General features: G+C 38.2%; 1 protein-coding gene across 1 annotated transcript; it reads right to left on the reverse strand.

The window, feature by feature from the left end:
* Positions 1–7: 7 nt before the first annotated feature.
* Positions 8–14,795, reverse strand: FBXL21 (F-box and leucine rich repeat protein 21). The gene is given in 6 exon segments (XM_070570944.1): positions 8–3,447; positions 3,796–3,967; positions 7,674–7,796; positions 8,253–8,492; positions 8,495–8,627; positions 14,657–14,795. Coding segments are annotated over 5 exon segments (1,311 nt in total). The 5' UTR covers position 8,627; positions 14,657–14,795; the 3' UTR covers positions 8–2,803.
* Between the last annotated feature and the right edge of the window lie 5,708 nt (positions 14,796–20,503).

The raw sequence follows: 20,503 nt of genomic DNA on the forward strand, positions 1-20,503 counted from the left end.
GAACGAATAGGAACAAAAGCAACTTTTATTTAGAAAATATTTTGAGTTTCCTGGAGGAAAGCAATTTAATGGGAGAACAAGATAAGTGGCCAATTTAAGAAGCCAGACCTAGAGAGGGAAGAATTCTTACATCCTCATGACAACATTTATCATATTAACGGCAATACATGCAACTTTAAAATCTACCCATCTCCTCAGTATTTAGTATAATACAAATGAGGTCTGCAAGGCTTAAAAGGGAGGAAAAACAAAAATATGAGAATCTTATTTTTGCATCTCTTCAATACCACCTACAAGAGAACCTTTTCTCCCATTCTTTTTACATTTTGCCCACAAAATTGTCTCAACTTTTCCAGAACTCTCTAACACATACACAGAAATATTTTTAACATGAACAAGTTTTCTTACAGAACTAAAATATTTTTCAAAGCCTAATGCTTGAAATTCATGTAATATCAAACTCATTCATCTAGAATCCTTTAATCTTACAACTTTTCATAGATTTCCAAAGTAAATAGAGACATTTTCATTAGACGAAGCATCAAAATTTCTATTTCCTTGTCTTGGTTTTGGTTGTCCTAAAAATGTTTGCTCTTCAATTTACCAACCCAATAAGCCAGAACAACCAGGGTCATTTAATCGAGCTCAACAATTTTACTCTGAGTTTTGCTCTAAGAGTCATTACAGTACTTAATTCACTACCTTTGACTACCGGGCCCCTAGAGACCACCATTTAGAGCAGCAGCTTCTCATTGGATGTAAAAGAGGCCATTGGTACTCACTTTTTCTCTATGCTAGTGGGCTAAGAGGAGAAACTCCCCCTTGACCTCCCTTCTCTAGGCCCCCTGGGTTTTGCTTCGTTATCCTTCTAGGGCAAACAACACTGGCCTTCGATCACCTTACCATTAAGGTATATATACTTAAAGTAACACCAGGTGAGACGGGAGGTTTATGGCTTCAGTATTTCCACCATCACTCTAATCTCCAACCAGCCCGGGCCCTCCATCTCAGTTATCCCTTTCCTTTCTGTTTGTTTGTCCTGTTACTCTCATCAGACTTTAAGTTCCCTATTACAGGCTGTTTCTGCACTCTCCTGAAATCTTAAGCTATAGCTGATATGATCTGCAATAGTAATAACTGTCTTTAAGAAACTGGTTTTACTTTTTAACCAGCAACATCAGCTCCACTAGCATTTAATGTGCTACAGACTGTTCTGAGAGTTTCAAACATGAAGGTAAATGAGGTGAGATGCCTGCTCTTACAGAGCTCACAGCGACAAAGAATTTGGTAGAGTGGTGACAATGTGTGCACAAGTACAGTCTCTACATGAAGCGATATAAAATGAGCTATTTTTTTAAATCACCACTTACAAATCACAGTGTATTCTAACTTCTTAATAGGTGAGAATATTTAAAAATTTTTTCCTAATTAAAAAATATTTGAAACTGAAAAATAACGAACATATTTCTAATTATTTTTAGTTTAACTGATTTTGTAGAAAAATTTAAGATGGGAGGAGGACTTAGGGGAACAAGTTTGAAAAAGAAAGTACTTAAAATTTACTGAGTGCCTGCTGCGTGCTAAATATTATGCTAGACACTGGGGACACAATAGTGAGTAAAACCTAACAGTGCTCTTCCACTGATGGAGTTCACAGTGCAATGGAATAAGCAGGTAATAATTACACAAGTATTGGCAAATTACAATAGTGATAAGCGCCACAAAGGGAGGTCACAGAGTGCTGAGAGTCCCGGAGGATCCCCTCAGGAAATGACATCTAACGCAAAGATCTGAGGGAGCAAATAGGGTAATTAAAGTAGAAAGAAGAATACGCACAAACGCCCTCTGACTAGAGCGTGCATGGCAGTCCTAAGGAACTGAAGGAGAACGGGAGCAGAAGGGCAAGGGGCAGCTGTAGGAAGAAAATGAGGGCAAAGAGGCAGGGAGGAGCCAGACCTTGTAGGGTTTTGTGCATCATTTTAAGGATATACCTTCATTCTAAAGGCAATACACAGCCATTAAAGAGTTTTAGCCGTGTTACTGACTAAATAATAAGATCACTTCTGCAAAGGATCTGGCATAGTTCCAGATACACAGAAGCAGATGAGTAAATACTGATTCCCCCCAAACACACTCTGCAAGAGTTACTTTTTTATCTCAGTAGTGTATTTCATCAATTCAGAATCACAGTACCTTTATAAAATGAACTAGCGTTATTTAATTTTAATCTAATGCGCATTTTCTCCCAAGTTAATATAATAAAATAGAATTCAAAGTGCATTGGAAATTAGAAGTTGTCTATTGAATCACAATATCATCTTATATAGTGCTAAAAATGAAGTACAATTAAGCCAATCTCTATATCTATATTTTGATTTTACTCTTGTTTTTAATACTAAATATTTTGTAAAATATATTAATACCAAGATGAAACAAAAACAAGTAAAGTAATATAAAGCTGTAAATGCATAATTTAAAGGATCCAAAGCTCAATATTATAAATTTATTTAGCAAGGTAAAATATGACTTCAAGGAAGGCTGAGGAGCTTATCTAGAAACCATCTGTAGTCTTTAGCCTATGAACTAATCCACAATATAGCATCTGTACTCTATTTACGGAAATTTCTGGCTTTTCAAATTTCTCCTATTTTTTCAAATGTTTCTGCTGCAATCCATTAAGACAATTTGCAAATAAAATATTTTATCTAAAATATTTCAGCAATACATCTTAAAATTTATGTCTGCATAGACAGAAAGAAGCTAATCTTACTGACAAAAAAAGTGAAGAATCTCTGGTAGCCAGCTACCAGACAGGCATGACGTCCGGGAACCACGTTCTTCCCAGGTATTTGGAGACCTCAGTGTGAATTTTATCCAGGCCGTAATCCCCATCGGGGGTCAGAACCTCCTCCATCACAGAGAGCTGCGCGAGCCTCCTCCCACACAGCCTCACAAACTCAACCAAGGCACTGCAGCGAACTTCACATGCACTGAGGCCCAAGGCTGTTAAGTTTTTACAGTGTTGAGCAATACAGATCAGCTCATTATCAAGAGTCTGAAGACCGTTTGCACACACCACTAACTCAACTAGGCGTGGGCAGTTAGGACCTATCCGTCCTAGGACCACTTTGCTTACTGACCGACCGAAATAAAGGTGAGTGACAGGGGATTCTTCCGTGAAGAATGTCTCAAATTCCTCTTCGTATAAAAAGAAGTACATAACAACATTAACTCCAGGGGAGTGTTTAATAAGTGCATCCCAACTTTGTTTTTTAATGGAATGAAATTTAATTTGTCCAGGATTTTCACTCACAACATCAATTCGAAGATGTTCAAGGTTAACATGAGTCTCACTTGAAAGGGCCAGGAGAAGTTCATCACTTAGAATGTAATAATTCAATGCCAGTTCTCTAAGGCCTTGACAGTGATCAGCTACACAAAGGATTCCTGCGGGAAATGGGGAAAAATTCTTAAGAACAAAGAATCATACTGACACTAATATAACATTTTGTAAATTTAAATTTGATATTAGTTATTCATCATTTGCTAAAATAGCCATCTAACGATTTCTGAGGAGATGTCAAGATACATAATTATACATATAATAAAATATATATATAACTAAGATACTCCTAAGAGAAGCAATTTAAACTATATCTAGCTTGCAGATTAAGACTCTTCTGAAAAAAGATTAATGAATTATGTTTCATAAGCATGTAGTTTTCAATAAGAAATTGCACTGTTACTATTACTATAATAAAAAATATCATGCAAGCTTAAAAAAATACAACCTACCATCAGATGAAACATAAGGACAGCTGCTCATTTTTAGGAGTGTTAGAGTGTCACTATTATTGGCCACCAAAATCTTCAGTGAAGGGTCATCCACTGGTGTGCCTTCAATTTTGATTGACGATAATGATTTTGAGTTGACAAACACAAGTGTAAGTGCTGACACAAAATGAGACTTGGATGGCAATAAGAAAAAAATTATGAAAACATTATTCACAAACCTACAGCTTCAATCAAATATCTTATTAAAACCAGATCAACATATGCTTACAACAACATAGTAAAAGCAATCAACATATTACTGTTTTTCCAAGTATCATTAGCCAGTAGAAGACATTTTTATAACACAATATAGTTTCATACTTTCACACTTGATAAACGGAATGGTGAGAAAGGAAGAAGTTTCAAAGATTTTGTAAATGTCTTCTAATTATTTTCAATGTTAAGGATTTGGTTTTCAATATTAAAAGGATATAATTACATTTATTTCCTAGAATAGGGGTGGGGCAAATTATGGTCTGCCAGCCAAATCCAGTCCACACTCTGTTATTGTATGGTTCATGAATTAAAATGTGTTTTACTTTGTTTTTTCTGGTGAGGAAGATTGGCCCTGAGCTAACATCTGTTGCTAATCTTCCTCTTTTTGCTTAAGGAAGACTGTCACTGAGCTAACATCTGTGCCAATCTTCCTTTATCTTGCATGTGGAATGCTGCCACAGCATGGCTTGATGAGTGGTGTGTAGGCCCCTGCCTGGGATCTGAACCCGCGAACCCTGGGCCACCGAAGCAGAGTGCATGAACTTAACCACTACATCAACAGGCCAGTCCCGGTTTTCACATTTTTAAATGGTTGAAAAATATTTTTAAAGAATAACATTTTGTGCCATGTGAAAATTATATGCAACTCTTTCAGTGTCCATAATTAAAGTCTGTTTGTAACATAGCCATGCTGCTCCATTTATGTATTGTCTATGTCTGCTTTCTCACTACAATGCTAGGGCTGAGTGGCACTGCAACAAAAGAATTGCAGCAGAACTGTATGGCCCGCAAAGCCTAAAATATGTACTATCTGGACCTCTTCAACCCCTGCCCTAGAAGGAATAGAATTTTTATCTATTTTATTCACTCATATAATCCAGCATCTACAATAGTATCTGGCACACAGTAGAAGGTCAATAAATATTTGTTGATGAATAAATGAATAAATGATGTCATATTCTTCAGTGACATGCTTTTTGCTAGTAAATTATCTAAACAAAGATATGTTTTGAAAACTTTCTATGTTTTGAAGATTGACGGACTAAAGCTTATTTATAGTTTGACTTAAAAATGAGTAGAATTTCACAAGTTTTCAGATCCAGTTTTTTTGTTTTTGTTTTTGTTTTCTTTTGGTGAGGAAGACTGGCCCTGAGCTAACATTTCTTGCCAATCTGCCTCTTTTTGCTTGAGGAAGATTGGCCCTGAGCTAACATCTGTGCCAATCTTCTTCCATTTTATATGTGGAATGCCACCACAGCATGCCTTGGTGAGTGGTATGTAGGTCTAAACCCACGAACCCCAGGATGCCAAAGTGGAGCACACGAACTTAACCACGACGACACCAGGCCAGCCACAAGATCCAGTATTTTTTAATAAAGATACAAAGTCTAGAAACCAATACCATGCATGACCATTTGTCCTCTTTCAAAATCAATTTGGAGTCTCCCAAAGGTTCTGTTGTCCCTATTAGAATGACCAAATTGATTATAAATCTTAATTATTTATAAAACTTATTGGTTTACACTAATTGTAAACTGATTTGCACAAACTTTTAAATGGTAGATGGCTAGAACACTTTACTAAATTTCATAGTACCAAAAATTGTTAGAGAAACATAAATATATCACTCTTTTTTCTTAAGAAATATAAGGTTTATTTTCCTTTTAATCAACTCTCAATGGGCTCTGTTAGTCTTGAAGGACACATTTCAGCATTAGAGTACAAATTTCCTTATAGTAACAATATGTTTGTTTAGCACTTTTGACACCTAGCAAAATGCTGTACTTTTATCTTATTTTTCTTCAGTTTACAAATGAAAAAACTGAGGCTCAGAGGGACCTGCGACTTTGCCAGAAGCCACAGAGCTCCTCTTACTGTGGAGGCAGAGCTTGGAAGGAAGCCTGCTGATTGCTGGTGACTGCATCCGCTAACCTAGAAGTTGGCCCTGGCAGCTGAAGTGCAGCGTTAGAGACAGCCTAGAATCTAAGAATTTCAGGCTCGTCTGATTCCACAGTTCATAAACAAGGAGATAACTCTTTAGAGGGAGTAAGTTTTCATCTGATTACTTATATTACTCTAATCCCTAAATGACCTATTTTTTTTCAGCATATCTCTTAAAAAGATAAACAGCCTGGCAGAAATGCTTGGCGAAAGACAGCCATGACCCAGTTTATGAGAAAGAAGATGCTACTATTACTCTATCCTCTTCTTTGTTTTTTAGATTTTTTTTTTCCGGCTAGGAAAGATTTGCCCTGAGCTAACATGTGTTGTCAATATTCCCTTTTTTTTCCCCTCCCCAATGCCCCAGTGCATAGTTGTATATTCTAGTTGTAGGTCCTTCTAGTCCTTCTATGTGAGCCACTGCCACAGCATGGCTGCTGACAGATGAGTGGTGTGGTTTCCACGTCTGGGGAACCGAACCTGGGCCACTGAAGTGGAGCGTGCCAAACTTTAACTGCTAGGCCATGAGGGCTGGCTCCCCATCCTCTTCTATAGGAAGATTTCCATTAGCCAATTTTACTGACAACCATAATTTACTGCTTATTGTATATCGGCCACTATTCTAATTCTGTGTTTAAAATGGTAAATGAACAAGGAGTTTATGTTTTGGTCGGGGGAGAAGAGAATAAACATGCTAAATCAATAAGGTAATTTCAAGTATCGATGAATGAGAGAAAGAAAATAAAATATTGTAATAGTAGAGAGGGAAGTGGAGGAGTGGGTGTGTTTTAGCAAAGGTGGTCACGGAAGGCCTCTCTGAGGAGACGGCATTCAAGTTGAAGCCTGAATGAAGAGAAGACTTATTAGTTTCTGTGGCACAGACTGCTAGTTGCTTCCTAACAACCATTCATCTTTTTTCTTTTGGTAATCTAGTCCCAATTTTTAGCTTGGCACATTGCCACGCAGCTAAAAGACTCTCCTAGCCTCTCAGAAATCTGCTGTGGCCACTGAGCTAAGTTTTGGCCAATGAGACATAAACAGAAGCATTATGTGGTACTTAGGGCTAGTCTCCTTGAAATGAGGGCATGCCCTTCTTCCCCCATTTCTTCCACCCAGCTGTCTAGAACAAGGGACTTGATGGCTGGAGCTCAGAAAGCCATCTTGGACAATAAAAATGAAAAAACACCTTGGTGAGAATGGAGTGGCTGGAGGGGTCTGGGCTCCTAATAATTTCATACCAGTTATAAACTGTCTCACCTATGGATTTGTTTAATGTAAGAGAAATAAACTTTAGTCATGTTTTTTAAGCCATTGTTGTTTTGGAATTTCTAGTATATCGACTCAAATACGATCGTAACTAATAGTTCATTTAATTAAATATTACGTCCCACCTCCAATTGAGAGACTACAGAATTACAGGAAAGACATCCACTATGGGCCCTACACTCTCTATATTCAAAGAAACTAAGTAAACTTGGAAACCGTAAGTATAACATCCAGATTTTATATTAATGACATCTATTGTGGAAATAATTACTAAAATCAGAAAATATATCTAAAGAATGAAACCTTGCATTAGCTATTTTAGCAAATATAAGCGCTAGTCAACAGAATCTTTTTTGCCTAGTTTGACAATATTTAAGAATTTTAGTATATCTTACAAAAAAGCCTGGCATCTTTACCTTTGACACATTCATAAAACTTGGGTTGGCCATTGAAATCAAGTCCAAGGTCTGGAGAGAACAATTTACCAGCTGAGAAAGTATATCACAGGCAGCCTCTGCTGATTCAGTACTGCTATCAACCTATAAAGACAATTTTAAATCTTAATTTCCTGAAGGTAACTTATCAGAAAGTTACTGGGAACATAATTGTTTAACAGAATTCAGTTGCAAAATTGTATTGATCCCTTTAAGTTAGAAAATAAATTAGTATTTTTTCTTTATTAAAAATGTCTCAGATAAAAAGTGAGGAATAGAGATGATGACAAATCAACTTTCTAAGCACTTCATACTTTCAAATCTTCTACAACCACCTGAACTCTAATAATAACATCCAGATGAAGGAAACTGAAGCTTAAGTTATTCACTGATAATTCAAGGTCTACCTCTTAATCCATGCAAATAACTAAGGGAAAACAGGAAATCGTTTGGGATAAAAATTCTCCAAAATTCAATGTTTCAATATAAGGATCTAGATATACCAAAATGTTGTTAACAAAATGTAAGTTACTGTTTCTATTTAAAGCTTATTTTTCTTACCTTAAAGCTGACATACCGGAGATGGGCAGCATGCCTTTTAATAATCTGCTGAATGAGATCAGGATGAGTGGATTTAAAAGACGAAGTTGCTGACTGGTTCAGTTCAAATTCAAACTTTCTCCAAAGGTCAGGGATATGAAAAACTTCATTCCATCTCCTACATACAGAAGATGCCTGGGCCCGATCTATTAAAGGAAGATACTGAAAAATGCGTAACACTACGTGGTGAGGCAAACTCCTAGACGCAAACAGTCTAGAAGAACAGTGTACGTGTGAGTTTGGTTGAGAGAAGAGTAGAACCCAAGTTTTGGCTGTTTCACTGCTGGTGAAGATTGGACAACTTTATTCACAACAGATAAACTCTTCCTCTTCATTCTGTAAACATTAAAAAATGTTAAGTGATAATTTTTTCCAGATTCCCACCATATATTTGTGGTCTAACTATAGAATGACAACATCAGAAAATGAAAAACAGTCTAAGACAATTTTTTTGGGGGTGAGGAAGATTAGCCCTGAGCCAACATCTGTTGCCAATCTTCCTCTTTTTTTTTTCTCCCCGAAACCCCAGTACATAGTTATATATCCTGTTGTACATCCTTCTAGTTCTTCTACGTGGGAGGCTGCCTCAGCACAGCTGGATGAGCAGCGTGTAAGTCGACACCTAGGATCCAAACTGGTGAACCCTGAGCCACTGAAACAGAGCACGTGAACTTAACCAGTACGCCACCAGGCCAGCCCCAGCTCAAGACAATTTTAATAGTAATCTTTCCCTTTCATGCATTGATAAGTACTGCTATGTGCTGCAGATATAGAGATAAATAAGAGGAAACCTGTTCTCAAAGATCTATTGTCAAATGGTGAAGCACCACGATAAATGCCGTCACTGAAATTGGGACAACTGCAATGGAAGGATAAGGCCGTGGCACATATTTGAGTTTGTATGTAGGAGAGGATGGCGAAGAGGCTTCCAAGAGGAAATGTCCAAGGAAGCAGCATACGTCCCAGGTTTGTTCTTGGCTAATTACTGTCTTCTTACTGTCTCCTACAGAGAAGGAAGCATCACAAAGCAATCGTGCTAAGAAGTCGGGGGTCTGAGAGATAGCACATTATAATAAAAAGCATAGGGCTGGCTAAGTCCCAGCTCTGCCGTTTACTAACCATGTGATCTTGTCTGAGCAAATTAATCTAGGCCTCAGTTTCCTCATCTGAAAAGCAGGGAGAACAGCTGTTACTGTCTCATAAGGTTGCTGTGAGGATTAAAGTACCTTAAGTGCCAACACATAGTAAGGGCTCAATAAACGAGGCAATTGTTGTTAACTTGTCCAATGCATTTTTCTGAACAAATTTCATTACTTAAGTCGAAGCACAATTCTAACAAAAAGTCAAACAATCTGTGACAATTGTCGGATGACACTCAAGATGCAGGAGCTCTAGAGAACGTGGATATGGAGGGACGGAGTCTGTGCAGGCCGCACACTTGACCCTCACCAGCTAATGAAAAATAGCAAAGGAATGAGCATTCTTCCCCAACAAAGGAAACACGAATCTCCAGGTTATTAGTCAGCCTGAGACACAAGTAAGTTCCAACAAATTTCAGGTCTGGATAAACCCAGGTATATGGGCTTATCTTATGTATTTTATATAAGAATCCAAAGTGTACAATTATTTCAGAGGTAAAATAATGGTAAGAGCAGTTCTGAACTTTATTTAACTTTGGTTGAGTATTTAACCCCCTTTTCACCCTTGAATGTTGGGAATGTATATACGGAAGATTCAGTGCCACAACTGAAAGATACCTTCAAATCTAATAAAATATTTATTTAATATGAAAATCTCTCTGTCTTGTGAGTCACTCTGTCTGATGGGAAACACTTCTTAACCTCAGAAGAGAGTGGATCCCAGAACGAAGACTGACATAAAATCACAGAACAAAATGAAAGGTCGCCTTTGGGTTTGGAAACTGAAATGGAAAGCAAAAATAGTTGCAAAGCATCAGGCAAAAGAGCTACTACACACATTTTAATCTGCCTAAACCAGTGACTTGCGTAGCTGAGAACTGGCCCAGCAATACAACGTAGAATATACGAAACTGCTGACATCAGGAATTCAAAGCAGATGTTATCTTGAAAGAGCTGATCTCCTCTTTAATCCCAATAATGGCCCAGGGAAGGTAAAGGAATGGACACTCGATTCTAACTCTGATGTGGAGCACACTTACTGACATTTTGCTTCTAACTGTTTTATTGGGTAGCCTACAGGATGGACAGTTAAAATTTCAGTAAGGTATCACAAAAAAAGTTATCCCTAATAATCCTTCACCAGAAAAGTAGTGAAGCCAAAAAATGAAACAAAGACTTGATCTAAATACCAGGTTAGAAAATTGCCTTGCAGTTCTAAACAAAGCAATGGTACTCTATTAAATCTGACTGTATGTAACATGGATTGACTGTTAAAACTGTGTATTTAGTAAAATCGTTAAATTGCCAATTCACTGATACAATCGCCATAAATAAAGGATATTATGTACCAATAATTCTATTAAAACAACACTTTAATTTTCTTTTTCCTAGTGTGCATTAATTTTCAAAGCATAAAACTCATCCACAAATCATAAATTTTGTATAAAATAATTCTACAGCAATGAGCACCAGTAAACTATATTTTAGAATGCAAGACAAATTGATCTTCACTAGCTTGGAAACCTTAACATAAAAATTTCAGCCTAAACATATTAAGATCATTTTTAAACACTGATCATTTCTTTTTCAAACTACCAACTTTCTCCCCTAAAGAAAGCTTCCAAGCTTCAGTTCACTCTGAAGGAATGAAATGTAGTAACTGCTGCCATGAGGTACTCACCAACATCCATCTGATTTCACTTTCTAGTTTGGCAGAATACCACAAAAACACCACATTCATCAGAATGTATAAGTAAAAATCCAATAATTTTTATGCTTAGGATATTTATTTATCATTGTATATGTTGAGAGTTTTTGTTAGGAAATTATTGATTCCCAAACTGTTTTTCTACCCAGAAGGAATCCTGTCCATAAAAAAGAACTAGCCCGGTTAGTGGAAATACTGCAACACTTGCCAGGAATTGCACTTAAAATAGAAGACTTTGTATCAAGCAGTCAAAGGGCTCTGAAAATTCTCATTTTAATGAACACATGGGAAGATTTTACAAAAAATTTAAGATAGTCCATGATTACATTTATGTGTTTATAGGTTGTGTAAATCTTTCATTTCCAGTTTTTGGCAGCATACAATACCACTACACTTTAATAATTAAATAAGCAGACATATAGCTTTTATTATTTATCATTTCCATATGAATATAGCTTGATTAGTCTGCTGTTTACAGAATATATGCTTCTGTGGTTTTAAAATTTTTCACTTATATTGATAGATAAATTGATTCATTCCCATTCAATTGATTCATTCATATTTTCTTTGAGGTGACCAATTTTAGCACAGTGACTTGCCAGTTAGAAGCAGTCTACCGGTGAAAAAGGCAATAATAACAGGTCTACACCAGGATAACACTCGTTGTTTTGGCATCATAAATAAATGTCATAAAGTAAAAATAAAGAAATAAATACATTCTATTACTTTAATAAGCCAAACTCAACTACACACAGGAAGTGGAGGCGGCAACCTATTAATCCACTAAAAACTTCTCTTAAACCTCTAGTGCCTGCCACCTGCCAGCTCTCACCTTATCTCTGAATCTTACTCCTAAAATAGAGCTTTGGAGGACAAACAAGAAGACAGTATTACAGCAAACATCTACAATTTGATTCCCCCACTGCTACCTGTTCTACTATTCAAACCACCATTTTCCAGAAAACGGCAAGGCTGGCTCTCTCTCCGTCACATTCCACTCCAGGAGTAGGTAGCAAAGAGCTATCAGGCACACTTTCAGAGGAACACCACAAATAAAAGACAGATAAGTCAAGTGGCTATTGTATTCCCCTAATCAGAATTTTTTACTGCACAGTTTTTTAGTGCAGAAACTTTTCTACTGAGTTATCAACATGGCTAATTCTGTGTTTGCAGGCCACTCTTTATGCTAGAGAACACTGAAGTAACCTGGTAAGGGTCTATAAATAGGGGATCACTACCTAAGACCCATAAGAAGATGGTGGGCAAGTACCCATCGCAGATCAGGTCACAGGAGTCTTCAGGATCAGATGAATTACTTCCCTGGTTGCTGAAGGAACTGGACTACTGTTTCAGAGTCACTCTCTGGAACGGTGCAGGCTGGCAGAAGACAACACCAGAATACATGGCCCCATCAAGTGATAAGCCATACTTCCATAAAGGGAGAATTAAGCAAGCTTGGCACTGATTTTCAGCACAATTCTAGAGTACAAAACAGGTGTATTAGCATTTAGGAAAGAATGTAATGATGACTCAAATTCCACTTAGTGGCTTCACTAACCAGCCTAACCCAATTTCCTCTTTTGATATGTTTACTAATTTATCAGGTGCACCAGGTGACCGTGTGAATCGGACCCTCTAAAACTATTCTAAGAAATCTCCCACAGTATTCTTGAGGGAAAGATCAAGCAAGTCGGATTAGACAAAAGACTGAACATCCCAAGCCAACCTTGCGGCAGCAATGGAAGCAACTATCTTCCGCACCATCACTAGCTTCTTCCAGATTGGTTAAATGAACACGCAGAAAGTACTTTTAAAAGTTTCAAGTTTGCAATCATCACAACACCAGAAATATTGTGTAAACACTCCAGATAACAGAACAAAGATTCAAAACTATCTAAACAGCTAGACAAATTTGCTGGCAGCAGCAAGATGAAAATGAAGAGAAATAATTAGCAAATGTCCTTTATTTAAGCAACTTTCTAAGGTGGCACTGAGAAATCAGATTGTTGCCACCACAGGCCGATGGCCTCTGATAAGGCATCTGAAGTTCCAGTCATCCATCCGTGCAATGACAAGGGAGGTGTGGCCTGGACAGGACAGCTGAAGATTTGTTCCAAAATACAGCTTTAAAGCACATAACTTTCTAATAAAAGAGTGAATTGTGCTAAGGGGCCATACCTCCTCCACTAAATATAACTCAAGCAGAGGACACAATATAATTTTTTAGGCACGTTGTCAAAAATATTTATGCTCATTGTAGCCCACATGACCTCTAAATTCCCTTCTAAATCTAAAATCTATAATTTTTTTAAAAGCATGAAAATCAAATTACAGTATCATCAAGGTTTCAACAGGACAATAGATAAGAAGTAGTTATGTCAAACGCATCTTTCCTAAAGCAGTGATTGCCAGCTTTTTGGTGTTCTCACATTTTATCATTGATTTAGCAATTTTCCACACTCTCGAAAGTCTCGCTGCAGTATTAAGATACATTTTTTTTTCCCAAAAAGTTTCTAATTTCAGAATAGGTATGTTTGTTTTTAAATGACTCATGAAAACGGAAGTTTTCAAAATACATGTGGATGCAAAACACCTTTTGAGATGCAAGCAGAGGGTTACACAGAACTAGAATTGAGCGATCTTTCTTGATCCCTAAATGGGGGGCACTTCAGGCGTCTGCTTCCTGTCCTCGTCCCCCTGCCCTCCTCCCCGACTTTGGGAGAGGAAAGCCAGGCCTCCCCAGGGAAGCCTTGCGAAATGGGGAGAGTCCCACCTGCGTGTTAGACACACTAAGGGAGCTGTCAGTTAATACAAAGGATTCGAGACGGCATTCTGCAACATTTTTCCAGGAGAAAATCATCATAATTTATTCAACTTCATGTTTTGGGAGAAGTTTCTGGGCACACGTGCTAAAGACAAAACCAGTCCACTTAAAGAGGACAGAGGCTTCCCACTCCCAGGAGAGGCCGGAGGCCACGTTCGCGGACATTTCTTCGTGCTAAGTATACCCTCTCTGGCACTACCCTCCTGTAAACGACGATCCTTCCAGTGGCCGTGCAAAAGCACGCCCGCGTACCAGCCATCACTGAGCATTTCCAGCAGCTCCACGTGCTGGGAACGCCACCGGGCGCCCGCGGCAGGGAGGGCTGGGAGGGGTCTGACCCCGCCGAAACTCACCCCCCGAATTCGGGGAACCGGGGCCCCGCGGAAACCAAGCGCGGTGACTCGACCGACGCGAGCTGGACACCAGCCAGGCGGCCGACCGGGGCAGAGCCTGGGCGGGGCGGCGCGGCGGGGGGTCTCGGCCGGGGGTGGGCTCGCTGCTCAGGGTCCCCCACCCCCGCCCCAGGCGGCCGGCTGAGGATGCCAGTCACGCCTCTCCTTGCCTGGGAGAGCGCGAGGACCTCGGGCGCCTCCCTGTCCCCGAGTCACCACGCGCCTGAGGCGGGACCGGGCTGCGGCCCGCCGCCCCCTCGAAGGCGCTGAGCGACCACCGCGCCCCCCAGAGGACCGGCTACCTTTAAACATGCAACTGCGCGTGTCTCTGCGCGGACCCCGGCGTTCGCGGGCCGGGCTGCGGCGGCGGGACCTCGGCGGCCACGAAGGCGCACGGGGCACAGTCCTGGAGGCGACTGAGCTCGGCGGGCCGGGGGCAAAGACCCCTCATCCCCAGGGCGTCCCACAGGTTCGCCCCGCCCGGGCCGGCCCCGCCCCCAGGCCGCCGCGCATGCGCTCAGCGCCGCCTCCCGCAGGAGGTCCGAGTGCGCCCGCTCACGCCCGCTGCGGGGTCCAGGGCACGCCCACTTAGGTGGTGAGCGGGAGGTTTTCTGCCTGAGGGTCTTCGACGGAATGGCTGTGACCGCCTGCGCCTTAAAACTGACAGCCAACCTCACCAAATGGCGGTGAGTTAACAGTCCCGGTTTGTAGAACTTAACCTCCCAGAAAGTGCACCCCTTTATTAATATGCAAATACTTGAAACTTTTGAAATATCAAAAATGATAACAGCTCGATGTTAAATGTGTATAAATCACCTCCCTGTCCTGTGCCACATCTCATTCCCTGGGGATAGCCACTGCAATAGTTCATCGTGTAAAGTACCAGAACTTCAATACGTATGCCAAAAAGTGTACAGTGAGAGAAAAGGATTTTATTACTTTTTTGTTAGTTTTTTAAAATCTCAGATCAAACTATACTAATGTTCTGGAACTTCCTCTTTTACTTACTACATCGTGGACATAGTTCCATATCGACACGCATAGATCCCCCTCATGCTTTTTTTTTTTTTTTTTTTTTACAAAGAGCTTCGTTGGAGTATAATTGACAAAATAAAATGCACATGCTTAAAATGTACAATTTGATAAGTTTCGACACCCTTGAAGCCAGCACTGCAATCAAGATGGTGAACATATACATTATCTCCCAAAAGTTTCTGTATGCCCCTCTGTTTTCCCTCCTTTACTCTTCCCCTATCTGCTTTCTGACGCTAGATTAGTTTGCATTTTCTTGAATTTTATATGAATTGAATCATACTCATCTTTGTATGTCCTCTTCTGTGGCTGTTGGCACTCAGCATAGTTGTTTTGAGATTCGTCTGTGTTGTTGCATGTATCATAGTTCATTTCTTTTTATTACTAAAGAGTATTCATTGTATGGGTAGCGATACACCACAGCTTTTTTATACATCCACCTGATGATGGACATTTGGGTTATTTCTAGTTTTTGACCATTATAAATAAAGCTGCTGTGAACATTACTGTCTACGTCTTTATATGGACATATGCTATCATTTCTTTTGGGTAACTACCTAGGAATGGAATAACTGCATTCTATAATAGGTGTATGTTTAATTTCTGAAAAAAGACTGCCAATGTGTTCCAAAGAAGCTATTCTACATCACCACCAGCAGTGTGTTAGAGCTCCATTTCCTCCTCACCCAAACTTTTTAATCTAATAGGTGTCTAGGGGTATCATATTTCAGTTTTTTTTTAAGATTTTATTTTTTTCCTTTTTCTCCGCAAAGCCCCCTGGTACATAGTTGTATATTCTTCGTTGTGGGTCCTTCTAGTTGTGGCATGTGGGACGCTGCCTGAGCGTGGCTTGATGAGCAGTGCCATGTCCGCGCCCAGGATTCGAACCAATGAAACACTGGGCCGCCTGCAGTGGAGCGCGCGAACTTAACCACTCGGCCACGGAGCCAGCCCCTCATATTTCAGTTTTAATAGACATTTCTCTAATGAATAATGATGTTGAGCATTTTTTCATGTGCTTATTTACCATCTGTACATCTTTTTTGGTGAAATGTCTATTAAAATCTTTTGACAAATTTTAATTGGGTGGTTTGTTTTCTCATTATTGAGTTTGGAGAATTCTTTATATTTTCTGGATACAAATCCTTGATTAGATATATGACATAACTTTTTTTTTTTTTATCAGTGTATGGCTTGACCTTATACCCTCCTTTTGAAGAGCAGAAATTTTTGTTTTGATGAAGTTCAGTTTATCAATTTGTGCTTTTATGGGTTGTGATGTCAAATATAAGGGATCTTTGCCTAAGCCAAGTTCATAAAGGTTTTCTTCTATAAGTTTTATAATTTTAGATTTTACATTTAGGTGTGTGATTCATTTGAGTTAACTTTCGTATATGGTGTAAGATATGAATCAAATTTCACTTTTTTGTATATGTATATTCAATTATTCTATTACTGGCTGAAGGGACTATTATTCTTCTCCACTGAATTGCCTTTTAACTTTTGTGGAAAATCAGTTGTCCATGTATGTGTGTGTCTATTTTCAGACTCTATTCTGTTCGATTAATACATTTGGCCATCTTTTTGCCAATATCACACTGTCTTGATTTCTGTAACTTTATAATAATTATTGAAATCAGTTTTAGCCCTCCAAACTTGCTATTTTTCAAAGTTGTTCTGGCTATTCTATATTCTTTGCATTTCCATATTAATTTTATAATCTTCTTATCAATATCTACCAAAAAAACTCTTTCTGGGATTTTGCTAGAGATTGCCTTGAATCTAGAGATCAATTTGGGGAGAACTGATATCTTAAAAATATTTGAGTCTTCAAACCCTTGAACACAATATATCTCTCCATTTATTTGGGTCTTCTTTAATATCTCTCAGCCATGTTTGTAGTTTTCATATAGGTCTTGCATACATTTTGTCAGAGATATTCCCTACATATTTCATAGTTTTTTAATGCTATTATAAATAGTATCACTTTTAAATTTTAATTTCTAATTGTTTGTTGCCAGTATATAGAAATACAATTGATTTTTGTATATTAATCTTGTATCTTGCAACCTTGCTAAAATCACTTTTTAATTTTATGAGCCTCCATCGGAATCTAGTACATTCCATTGGATTTTCTACATAGATAATCATGTTGTCTGTGAATAAAGACAGTTTTACTTCTTCCTTTCCAGTATAAATGCTTTTTATTTCTTTTCCTTGCCTGATTGCACTGTACCTGCAGTACAATGTTGAATAATACTGATGAGAGCAAACATCCTAGGCTTGTTCCTGATCTTAGGGAGAAAGCATTCAATCTTTAATGAGTAGGTATGTTGTCACCTACAGGCTTTTCAGAGATGTCCTTCATCAGGTTGTAGAAGCTCCTTTCTATTCTGACTTTGCTGAGGCTTTTTTTTTTTTTTTTTTTTAATGAGTAGAGGACTTTAGATTTTGTCAAATGCTTTTTCTGTATCCTATTGAGATGGTCTTATGGTTTTCTTTTTTAGTTTGTTAAATGGTAAAGTACACTGATTGCTTTTCAAATGTTAAACCAACTTTGCATTCCTAGGATAAACCTGACTTTGTCATAATTTATCTTTTTTTTTGAAGGTTGCATATTCTTTTTTTGAAATTAATTGTTTTTTTATTGATATCATAATAGTTTATGACATTGTGAAATTTCAGTTGTACATTATAATTTGTCAGTCACCATATATATGTGCTCCTTTATCCCTTATGCCCACCCCCAGCCCCCTTCCCCTCTGGTAACCACTAATCTGTTCTCTTTGTCCATGTATTTGTTTATCTTACACATATGAGTGAAATCATATGGCGTTTGTCTTTCTCTGTCTGGCTTATCTCATTTAACATAATACCCTCAAGTTCCAACCACATTGTTTCAAATAGGACAATTTTGTCTTTTTTATGGCTGAGTAGTATTCCATTGTGTGTGTATATATATGTATATACCACATCTTCTTTATCCAATCATCAGTCGATGGGCACTTGGATTGCTTCTATGTCTTGGCTATTGTGAATAATGCTGTATTGAACATAGGAGTGCATAAGTCTCTTTGAATTGTTGGTCTCAAATTCTTCCGATAAATACCCAGTAGTGGAATAACTGGATTGTATGGTATTTCAATTTTTAATTTTTTGAGAAATCTCCATACTGTTTTCCACAGTGGCTGCACTAGTTTGCATTCCCACCAGCAGTCTATGAGGGTTCCCTTTACTCCACATCCTCTCCAACATTTGTTATTTTTTGTCTTGGTAATTATAGTCATTCCAACAGGTGTAAGATGCTATCTCATTGTAGTTTTGATTTGAATTTCCCTGATGATTAGTGATGTTGAACATCTTTTCATGTGCCTGTTGGCCATCCATATATCTTCTTTGGAAAAATGTCTGTTCATATCCTCTGCCCATTTTTTGATCGGGTTGTTTGTTTTTTCATTGTTGAGTTGTATGAGTTCTTTATAAATTTTGGAGATTAACCCCTTGTCAGATATATGATTTGCAAATATTGTCTCCCAGTTGGTGGGTTGTCTTTTCATTTTGTTCATGGTTTCCTTTGCCTTGAAGAACTCTTTAGTCTGATGAAGTCCCATTTGTTTATTTTTTCTTTTGTTTCCCTTGCCCTAGTAGACATGGCATTTAAGAAAGATGCTTCTAAGACCAATATCAAAGAGAGCACCGCCTATATTTTCTTCTAGTTTTATGGTTTCACATCTTACCTTCAAGTCTTTAACCCACTTTGAGTTAATTTTTGTGTATGGTGAAAGATAATGGTCTACCTTCATTCTTTTGTATGTGGCTGTCCAGTTTTCCCAACACCATTTATTGAACAGGCTTTCTTTTCTCCGTTGTATGTTCTTGACTCCTTTGTCGCAGATTAGCTGTCCATAGATATGTGGTTTTATTTCTGGGCTTTCAGTTCTGTTCCGTTGATCTGTCTGTCTGTTTTTGTACCAGTACCATGCTGTTTTGATTACTATAGCTTTGTAGTATATTTTGAAGTCAGGGGTTGTGATGCCTCCAACTTTGTTCTTTTTTCGTCAACGTTGCATTAGCTATTTGGGCTCCTTTGTTGCCACATAAAAATTTTAGGATTCTTTGTTCTATTTCTGTGAAGAATGTCATTGGGATTCTGATTGGGATTGCAAGGAATCTGTAGATGCTTTAGGTAGTATGGACATTTTAACTATATTTATTCTTCCAGTCCATGTGCATGGAATATTTTTCCATTTCTTTATGTCATCATAGATTTATTTCAATAATGTCTTACAATTTTCATTGTATAGGTCTTTGACCTCCTTGGTTAAATTTGTTCCTGGATATTTTATTCTTTTTGTTGCAATTGTAAATGGGATTGTATTCTTGAGTTTTCTTTCTGTTAGTTTGTTATTAGAATATGGAAATGCAACTAATTTTTTAAGTTGATTTTGTATCCTGCAACTTTGCTGAAGTTGTTGATTGTTTTCCAATGGATTCTTTAGGGTTTTCTATATATAAAATCATATCATCTGCAAACAGAGAGAGTTTCACTTCCTCTTTGCCAATTTGTATACCTTTTATGTCCTTTTCTTGCCTAATTGCTCTGCCCAAAACCTCCAGTACTGTGTTGAATAAGAGTTGTGAGAGTGGGCACACTTTTCTTGTTCCTGTTGTCAGAGGGATGGCTTTCAGTTTTTCCTCACTGAGTATGATGTTGGCTGTGGGTTTGTTATATATGGCCTTTAATATGTTGAGGTACTTTCCTTCTATACCCATTTTATTGAGAGTTTTAATCATAAATGGACATTGGATCTTGTGAAATGCTTTCTCAGCATTTATTGAGATGGTCATGTGGTTTTTCTTCCTCATTTTGTTAATATGGTATATCACATTGTCTGATTTGTGGATGTTGAACCATCCATGTGTCCCTGGTATAAATCCCACGTGATCATGTTTTATGATCCATTTGATGTATTTCTGTATTTGGTTTGACAATATTTTTTTGAGGATTTTTTGCATCTATGTTCATCAGTGATATTGGCCTGTGGTTCTCCTTCTTTGTATTGTCCTTGTCTGGCTTTGGGATCAGGGTGATGTTGGCCTCATAAACCGTGTTAGGA

This window comes from Equus przewalskii, chromosome 13, assembly GCF_037783145.1.
Source record: "Equus przewalskii isolate Varuska chromosome 13, EquPr2, whole genome shotgun sequence".
Taxonomy (NCBI): Eukaryota; Metazoa; Chordata; class Mammalia; order Perissodactyla; family Equidae; genus Equus; species Equus przewalskii.